Source organism: Orbicella faveolata, unplaced genomic scaffold (assembly GCF_042242905.1).
Source record: "Orbicella faveolata isolate gen_17 unplaced genomic scaffold, um_ofav_v1 contig_47, whole genome shotgun sequence".
NCBI lineage: Eukaryota > Metazoa > Cnidaria > Anthozoa > Scleractinia > Merulinidae > Orbicella > Orbicella faveolata.
In genome coordinates, this window is record NW_028301577.1 from 24,590,416 (window position 1) to 24,600,000 (window position 9,585).

Genomic DNA, 9,585 nt, shown 5'->3' on the forward strand with positions numbered 1-9,585 from the left:
CTCGAGTCCCTCCACAAGTCCTGAAGTCCCACATTATACGTCCCAGTCCCCACGTCCTAGTTTTACTTTTAGTCACAGCAAATTTCTTTGCAACAATTGTAAGTTTGGGGTCCCACGAGTTTACAACGGATTCTTATGAAATGCCGCCTTTTTACTAAATTCGGCGTGGTAAATCGAACAGTGAGTCTTTGTTGTTTGTCAGAAAAGCGTGACCGCTTCTTCAAAAAGGTCCATTCTTGTTCTCCAAATACGGTCAGCTAAATCATGTCACGTGAAACCATTCATCCGAACATCACACAACCAGAGCACGATCTCCAATCATGTACCAAACTTTACTCCTTGCTGGGGCAATAACACTCATCGTTTTGTTGTTAAGTTCAAAGTTTCTTGCAAAACGAAAAGTGCAAAACTTGCAAACTAAATATGTCTTCATCACTGGATGCGGCTCGGGCTTCGGTCGTGAAACCGCCATTCGTTTGGACAAGATGGGAGTTCATGTATTGGCCGCCTGTTTAACGAAGCAAGCAGCACAAGATTTGAAATCGATGACGAGCGGCAAACTGAAAACATTTCAAATGGATGTTACAGATTCTCAGCAAATTAAGGATGTGTTTAGACAAGTGAAGAACTTGCTACCTTCAGGACAAGGTAAGGAAAACTATTAACCTGGGCGTCCACAGAAAATGACAAGGATCATTTGTGGGAATAATTCCGGTGTTTAATCCGTTTAATAATCCAGCTAAAGGACGGTTTTCACTAGCGACGGAGTCAGAATCGGAGTAGTGGTCGGAGTTGTAAGAGCGCTTATGAAAATCGAAAATCTGAGTCTTAAGCGGAGTCATATAAACCTTGCTGGAATTGTAGTCGGCAGAATGAGAAAGTTTCCATTTTCTTGCCATTCCACTTACAACTCCGTCGCTATAACTAAATGATTTATTGAAAGCTAGATTGTCGGAGCGGGCAGCAGAAGCGGAAGAACAAACACATCACAATTTTAGTTTGCAGACTTCTGAACTAGTCTTCTCTACATCATAAGCGACTGAATCGTAAAGGGAATCTGTATTCTACTTCCGATTCCATCGGTTTAAATTTTCACAAGACGGGTATCGCTGAGCTTCTAATTAAGACACCGACTGCGACTCCGTCTCTGGTGAAAATCAGCTTTAAGAGAACGCATAACGCTTGCAGTTCAATCCGTTATGCTTTCCTTCATCCTTCCTGACCAGTTCAGGAAAAAACTACATAAAAACAAACGCATCAAATAAAATTTTTAAGCTACGCAGACATTCTTTAAGCTCGTCACGCAATCTATGACAAGCGTAATGGCTGTTACAGATTCCCATGGAGACGACCCCTTTATAAATAGGACGGGGGTGCTCGTCATACCTTTCAGAGGATAAAAAAACGTTTTTATTACCTCTTAGGGTGTTCAGTCTCAAAAGGTCTACAACGGGAGCTTTTCCAATTCCTTTTAGGGTATTGAGCCGAAGGAGAGCCGAAGAAAATATGACAGGAGATAATGTATTGTTTAAGAATTGGTACCTTTCAGGGGTGAAAGAAATTTCAAGCCACGCTCACAAAACAAAATCGTGGTACCTCTTAGGGGCTCTTTTCAACTGAAATTTCCGACAGACGCCACCGTCCTTTTTCTGTGGGTGTCCCCGCCGGGCAGATTAACAGCGCTCTGCCCGGCGGGGACCCCTATAAAAAGGACGGTGGCAAATGAAACTCTTGCTACCCTCGGAAAAAGGTAAGGAAAATTTATCCCGAGCGCTAGCTTAAAAATAACGGGGATCATCTTGAGGATTACGGGAATTGGTGGTAATCCAGCTGGGAGTGAACATGACGCTTGCAGCTCCATCACATATAGATTCCATGTTACCGTGCGCCTGTTCACAGATGACGTCAAAATGTGATAAGAAGTGACGTTACGGAAAGAAAAAGAGAATGTTGCAGTGATGCAACAAAATTTCGCCGTTGAAATAACTATTAACTCTCCACTTAGTCTCCTCCGCAGCCGTTTTTTGGGATGTCACGCAACGCTCCCCCCAAAGAAACGGCTGCTCACATCCGAACCACATTCTTTTCCTTTTGTGTTTGTGGTTTGTTTGCGCTCTGTTGAACAGACCAATCACATAATAGCAAAGTGTGAATGACGTAAGCTTTCGCGCGAAAAGGTCTGCGGTGCGAACACGCGAGGGATTTCTGGTTTTTGTTTCACGCCGCACGTCGCCAAAAATAGGCGGTGTTCGCAGGTTACGATCATGACGGACGAAAAAAATTGTAAATGAAAGTCCTAAGTACAAGTGCTTCATGTGCTCATCGCTATGTCCAGCTATAAATGAGACTATATATTTTCTCCAAATGTCAAATTGTAAGCGTCAATCAAGGGCCAAACGCTTCCTACAGATTGTAATCAGGCCGGAAAGAGCGGCATTCAGAACTCGATGTCAACAAATCGAGCGAAGCTACTTGATTTCCTGGTTCCTTTATTAAGTTAAAATAGATATCTTCCTTCTCGACAGTAATTTTTTAAGTTGAAAGCTTCTAATAATTAACTTGAACTTTGAAGAGTCTTCAGCTACATAGAAAGCTCGTGCAAGCGTCGCCGGTATTTTTCGGCGTCCCTAAACAAAAGCCGGAAATCTGTATGTTTATTTGTGACATCTCCCACGACGGAATACAAAGATAAAAAACATTCCCTGATTGGACAAGTTTCAAAGGGCGAATTTGGCGCGAAAACGTTCTTGAAAATGGAACGGAAGCGGTGATTGGCTAATTTCGTGAAAGGAATGTTGTTCGGATGTGAGCAGCCGTTTCTTTGGGGGGAGCGTTGCGTGACATCCCAAAAAACGGCTGCGGAGGAGACTACTCTCCACTTAACTAAATTTCAGGCGTATGGGGACTGGTGAACAATGCTGGCATTGGCATCGCAGGACCAATAGAATGGACAACGCTGGAACATATGAAGCACATCGCAGACGTCAATTTGTGGGGAATGATTGACGTCACTAAGACCTTTCTGCCGTTGATTAAAAAGTCCCAGGGAAGAGTGGTTAATATGTCGAGTCTTGCAGGTGAGGTATAGCACACAGGGTCATGTGCACATTAGAAAAGAAAAATTGTGGCGGCAATATTATATCAGTCAATGTTGGGATGTTTCCCGAACATTTCTCGTCCGCTTAATAAATGGATGTAGCCAAGCCTAAAAGGGGAGCTCCTGATTGCAATATAAACTGTAACCTGACTTGAGCCTGCAATTAAATCGAAAATCAGTACCTGGGCAGCGGTCAACTTCAATAAAACGCGTGACCTCGATGAGCGCTAAATTAAAATACTGGTCAGCAGATATCTTGTTTTGACAAGTGTCAATTGACCTTGGATGTCCAATATCGATGACGTACGCTGTAAACCAAGGCTGCATCAGGACTGTGATTGTGCTCGGCAACTTTTCAGCAACTTTTCGTGGTTGCAGCAACTTTTTGCGGCTCTAGCAACCTCGAGCAAGTTTTGCCTTTCTGAGCAACTTTTGAGCACAATATGGGTTTAGAACACATATCAAGCACGAAAAAAGCCAACGATTTCATACAAAACTTAAATTTATTCGAATTTCTGGAATGTTTATCAACCTTTTGAGGTTTAAAGTTTGAAGTTCCTTCATATCGAGTCGGCAAGACGTAAAATGAACCATGTGTTTTGGTCCGTTTGACCTAGTTATATTATATAACAGCGAATAGACAATGATGAGATAGCCAATCAGATTAGCTGATTAACAATAGAACACAGCTAAGCGGCTACTAAAGGCTGATAGTATGCGAGAAGCTCAGCCAATCATTTTGCAGCATTTGCATCAGTTAACTGTCTAATGTATATTTTTTATACAGGTCGTTTGTCGCCTTGTTTTGCGTCCGCTTATTGTATCTCCAAATATGGTGTTGAAGCCTTTTCAGATGCGCTCAGACGTGAAATGAACCCGTGGGGAGTGATGGTCAGCGTGATAGAACCAGGGGCGTTTCAGACTGCTGGAATACACAAAATTGCTGACTCAATGAAACAGCTTTGGAATAATCTTAGCCCCGAGATGAAAGAAGATTATGAAGATAAACGTCTTGACGGAAGTAAGTCTTAAATGTTATTGCAAGGTCACGTATTCCCTTAAGGTATGTGCGCTGGGTCAAGGCGTGTCCCCCGTTGCCGAAGATTATCCTGTTTGCTTCCGTAGAAACTGGCACGGAAGCAACTAGGAGTACTTCGCAGCGCCTATGAAAGTTTCAAGGTGCTATCATCAAGTCTATGTAAGAAATGATACATCTTTATTATAAGCAAACATTACATGCAACAGTGAAAGTGAATGACTGCATCGATACTCTATCCTCAATTTCTGGAGAATGCAGGAGAATGTAATAGCCGCGAGCTACTATGTCGAGCACAGGAGGCAATGTAGCTTCTTTAGTTGCTTTAGTACCTTAAACAACATGGCGGAAACTACATACAAAGATCGCAAGGCACGATGGTTCACGTGGTGCTTACATCACCGGAAGTGCATTAGAAGTACATATCATCACAGTGAAAACACCTTGAACAATATACTATTTAATTTTTTTGTGTGTTTTGCAGAGTTTTTATGCTGCTTTTAAGCTACCCTGGACATAAGCCCCCTCTCTACAGTTATAAGCCTAGCTAAACCCGCTTGTGAAGTTGCAAAAGCCTAGGGTTTGGTACGGTGGTACCCTATCAACGAAGAAAAATCCTCAACCCTATTCTCAATGAAGCTGTTTGTTGCGATCAGTTTTGACACACTAATGACAAAACCTCTGTATTTCTCTATACTTAATAGTTGCCATGGCCAAGGAAATGAAGCTCAAGATGGAGAAAGCTGCATCACCGGACACTTACAAAGTTGTGGACGCGATCGTGGATTGTCTGACATCACAGGGACCCCAGACACGTTATGTGGTTGGCCTGGATGCAAAACTAATGGTGTTCATACCATATTTACCAACGTTTATTGGTGATTACGTTTTCCGAGTGTAATAGGCACAAGTGATTTAACTCCGCAGACATCGGTGTACTTTGTTGCTTCCTCTTAAGAGCTGTATGTCACACGGCTAAAATTTGAACTGACAACACCAGGAAAACACGAACCAATCATGTATCGATAAATAATAATGTTTAGATAACCCACCTTCAAATTATCGATTACTAAATTCCTCTACCCTTGGGCACATGCATGCCAAGATTAATTAACGAAAAGGTAAAAACCACCCTAAAACACCTCCTTGAAGTATCACCGTGTCCTAAGAAATTCTTTTTAAAATTATTAAAATATAAAGGGATTTACGCTAACTACACATGACCACAGGATCACATGATCAACTGTATGTTGAATAAAGCGTGATTTTCATGACAAAAATCTTTACTTGCCATTTTCGTAATCTCTATCAAGAGACCATGATCTATGTCTCTATGCACCTCTGTGAGCTCCGATTTCTGGTTGAGAAAGAAATATGAGAAAATCTTCTGTCTAGAGACACAGAAATAATTGCCGCTCAGTATTTAGACGTAATCCAATACCAGACGTTCTGTTTGTTTGTTTGTTTGTTTGTTTGTTTGTTTGTTTCTATTCTTGATTTAGAAACTCTCCAATGCGGTCGCGCTGTTCATGTCACAGATTTCACAACAAGCCGTAAAGGAGTGAATATAAGTCTAGAAAATAAACCCTACCGTAAAATTCCAAAAGTAACAACCCGCCCCTAATAGTAGCGAACGCCCTCCCCCTAAACTGTGGCACCTGATAAATCACGAAAGTAGCGACCCCCTGAAAATACTGAGCCCGCCCCGTCCCCCTCCCCCGCCACCAACAAAAATAAAAAAAATAAATGAATCGCGAGTATTTTTCCAAACAGTAGTCCAGTCAAAATGACATACGTTAACTTGACTGATAACAATAAACGAGGAAAGGTATCATTTAATATGCTACAAAGCATCATACAAAATGTCAAGTCGTGCCTCATAAGTTGGTGTTGCGCCGGTTCAAAACAAAACCTTTAAAATTTTTATCAGAAAACAGGAACGTTTCTTCAAGTTAATATTGACTACACACTTTTTTACATAAGAACGTCAAATTTTGGAGCTGAGGCTGAACGTTCTTATATTTTTTGCGATTTGAGGCTGAAAACGTTCTTAACATGTTACATTTTTGTTACCTTTATTTTATGATTGTCATTTGAAAATACAGATTAGCGAAATAAAAACGTTCTTAATCTACTCTCAGCCTGAGGAATGTTGTTAATACCTTCTAAACATTTTGGTTAATCTCAGCCTCAACGTTCTATAAATAAACGGCACGTAATGCATGCAGAAGCGATGACGTTTTAAAATTGTTCCTAGAAGATTGGAACATGAGCAGACAAACTGATTCTTAAATTTTGGGGTTAGAAATTTTAGGGTTTTACATTTAGGGTAGTCCACTGGTGGTTCATTCAAGTAGTTCATGTACCAGGTCCATCTTGTTAGTCCATGTGCTAGGGGTCAGCGAAATGTACCAACCCAGATAAAAAGCACTCCGCTGAAAAGTTCCTCTCTCTGAAATCAACACCTTATTATCTTTAAAGATATTTGGCAAAGCTAATTACCTCACCGAAAATTAACTTGTTGTTTTAACCATATACTTGTCCAAGAGAAAATCATTTTCTCTTGACTTGTCATATCGCGTGTGCGACCCGCTTGTCTATCTAAAATTGTATGTATCGAAGATATGTTATTATGAGTTTGCCCGTGAGCACAAATTTATTCGACAATGTATAAGCCAAAATCCACCCCAAAATCTTCGCTTAAAAGCTGAAATCAAAAGCACTCCGCTGATCCTACAAACAGCAAAGGAAAGCCGCAAAGTACAAGTTTCTCTCTCTGAAATCCACACCTTATTATCTTTAAAGATGTTTGGCAACGCTAATTACCTCACAGAAAATTAATTTGTTGTTAACCGTATACTTGTCATCAATGAACATTCGTATTGTCTTTACCCTGACAAAACGATTATCGATTGTTTAATAACAACCACTCTTTCGTTGACAGAAAATATAAAACAGCACATTTCCAAAACTTCATAAAAAACTGAAAACTGCAAATGAATCGTACCCTGACTTCATTATCACTACTGTAAACTGTAAATTTCAGTGCTCATACAATGCTCATTCAATTCACTTCAAGACTGGCAAAAGTACAACTGCGCTACCAATCCGTAAATTTTATGTAGACCCTTCAGCTATCGCGTGTGCGACTTGCTTGTCTATCTAAATTTGTATGTATGGACGATATGTTCTTATTACGAGTTTGCCAGTGTCGACCAGTGAGCGCAAATTTATCCGACAATGTATAAACCAAAATCAACCCCCAAATCTTCGTTTAAAAGCTGAAATTAAAAGCACTCCGCTGATCCTACAAACAGCAAAGGAAAGCCGCAAAGGAAACCCGCAAAGGGATGTTACACTCTCTGATATCGACACCTTATTATCTTTAAAAATATTCGGCAACACTAATTACCTCACCGGAAATTAATTTGTTGTTTTAACTGTATACTTGTCATATCGATTAAAAGCAGTCTGCTGATCCTACAAACAGCAAAGGAAAGCCGCAAAGCCTTCACCTATCGCCTCTGCGACTTACTTGTCTATCTAAACTTGTTTGTATGGAGGATATGTTCTTATTATAAGTTTGCCCGTGAACGCAAATTTGTCCGATACTGTTTAAACCAAAATCCACCCCTAAATCTTCTTTTAAAAGCTTCAATTAAACGCCCTTCGCTGAACCTACAAACAGCAAAGGAAAGCAGCAAAGGAACTCCCAGAGTGCATTTCGCTTCCACAGGGGGATAAATCGTGCGCGACATGAGCGCACGGACATAAGCGCGACAAACTATGCGAAATCACTATCCAAAGGAATGCATGCATGCCAGCATAAAGCGATGACGTCACACAATACCTCATCGCTTAAAAAGGTTCTTGTATAAAAAAAAGAGTGTATACCGTCACGGACTTATTAACCTGAAGGAGTGATCATGGATTACCTGTCGGGTTGGTTTGAACTCAGAGTCGTTGCGGATTGAACTCTACCGGATTCAACTCTCACGGATCTCGTGTTTTTCTAGACTGCTGACAGCCAGTCTTTTCTTTTAGAGTCAGAAGAGTGTTTATCCGGGCTATCTTTAAAACGGGGAACGGGGAATCGGGGAATCGGGGAATGGGAATGGGAATGGGAATGGGAATGGGAACGGGGAACGGGGAACGGGGAACGGGGAACGGGGAACGGGGAATCTTTAAAATGAGGAATCTTTAAAAGCGGGAATCTTTAAAATGGGGAATCTTTAAAAGCGGGAATCTTTAAAATGGGGAATCTTTAAAAGCGGGAATCTTTAAAAGCGGGAATCTTTAAAACGGGGAATCTTTAAAAGCGGGAATCTTTAAAATGGGGAATCTTTAAAAGCGGGCATCTTTAAAATGGGGAATTTTTAAAAGCGGGAATCTTTAAAATGGGGAGTCTTTAAAAGCGGGAATCTTTAAAACGGGGAATCTTTAAAGTGGGGAATATTTAATAGCGTTAATCTTTACTGAAAAGTGAACGAGAATCTCTCAGTTTCCCACCGGAAGCTATTCATTCTCTCACATGTATCAACTCAACAGGTACAGAGACAGTTGTGGAATTTATTCATTGTAATTTTATTGCACGCTATTAAAGCACATCGATTTCGCGGGATAGTGGAGCGGTTCAAATCTCGATTCTCACTCTGAGATCCGCTAGACCGACCAAAGAATCTAACCGCCTGGATTTATCTTAACTCCGGACTGTGACGTTTAGTTTCGCAGCGATGGATAGTTGTCGTAGCCTTATCATGTGCTAATGGAAGGACTTACGACTTAACGACAAATATATAGCAGGGAAAACACGTTTTTGATTGTTTAATCGATAAATCAACAGTCCCCTCAGATGACGTCGCTAAAATTCAAACTACAAAACTATTAATCATCCTGAGATTTTACTTTCATGATGTGTAAGAGCAGCTGAAAACTAATAGTCATACAAATTTTTGCTCCAAGTGGGTTCTTGGTTTTGTAATAGACTGCGCTTGAATTTCTAATCTTTTGCGTGACGCGGCATTTACATGATGGGCAAGAAAGCTGTCATGTTGGTTAAAAGAGTGACTTATTTCGGGGAATTTGGCTATCTGAACAGTTCATGTATTAGAAAAAGTATTATTTTTAAAATGTTTTTGAGTTCCTGAAGAGATAAATTCACGCTTTTGTAGCAAAATTCAGTGACAGATGTTTCTGTTGGTTTCCGGCCGCCATCCGGATGGGCGCCAGCATGGCGTCTCCATCAAAATCTCTATAAATTTGGGTAAAAAAATTCTCCGCATGTCTTGCGTAAGAAACATTGCTGTGACCTGAATCTTAGCGAAAGTCATTGCATATTTACCTTCTTTCTCTTCAAGATTCTGGACTTTATCGTTTGAACTGTTTTGAGTTTTATTTTGTTTATTTTGAATGGCATGACACTGAAAACCGGCAATAAAGCAATTCGATGCTC

General features: G+C 40.7%; 1 protein-coding gene across 1 annotated transcript; it reads left to right on the forward strand.

Annotated features, from left to right (window-relative positions):
* Positions 1 to 249: 249 nt before the first annotated feature.
* LOC110051985 (retinol dehydrogenase 7-like) lies at positions 250 to 5,413 on the forward strand. The gene is made up of 4 exons (XM_020758103.2): positions 250 to 648; positions 2,895 to 3,077; positions 3,885 to 4,118; positions 4,838 to 5,413. The coding sequence occupies exons 1-4, from the start codon at positions 321 to 323 to the stop codon at positions 5,032 to 5,034; spliced, it is 942 nt and encodes a 313-aa protein (XP_020613762.2). The 5' UTR covers positions 250 to 320; the 3' UTR covers positions 5,035 to 5,413.
* The last annotated feature ends 4,172 nt before the right edge of the window (positions 5,414 to 9,585 follow it).

Coding starts and splice junctions, on each gene's coding strand:
- LOC110051985 (XM_020758103.2), top strand. CDS start 321: ATGTACCAAACTTTACTCCTTGCTGGGGCAATAACACTCATCGTTTTG. Junction 649..2,894: donor CTTGCTACCTTCAGGACAAG/GTAAGGAAAACT, acceptor ACTAAATTTCAG/GCGTATGGGGACTGGTGAAC. Junction 4,119..4,837: donor AGATAAACGTCTTGACGGAA/GTAAGTCTTAAA, acceptor TATACTTAATAG/TTGCCATGGCCAAGGAAATG.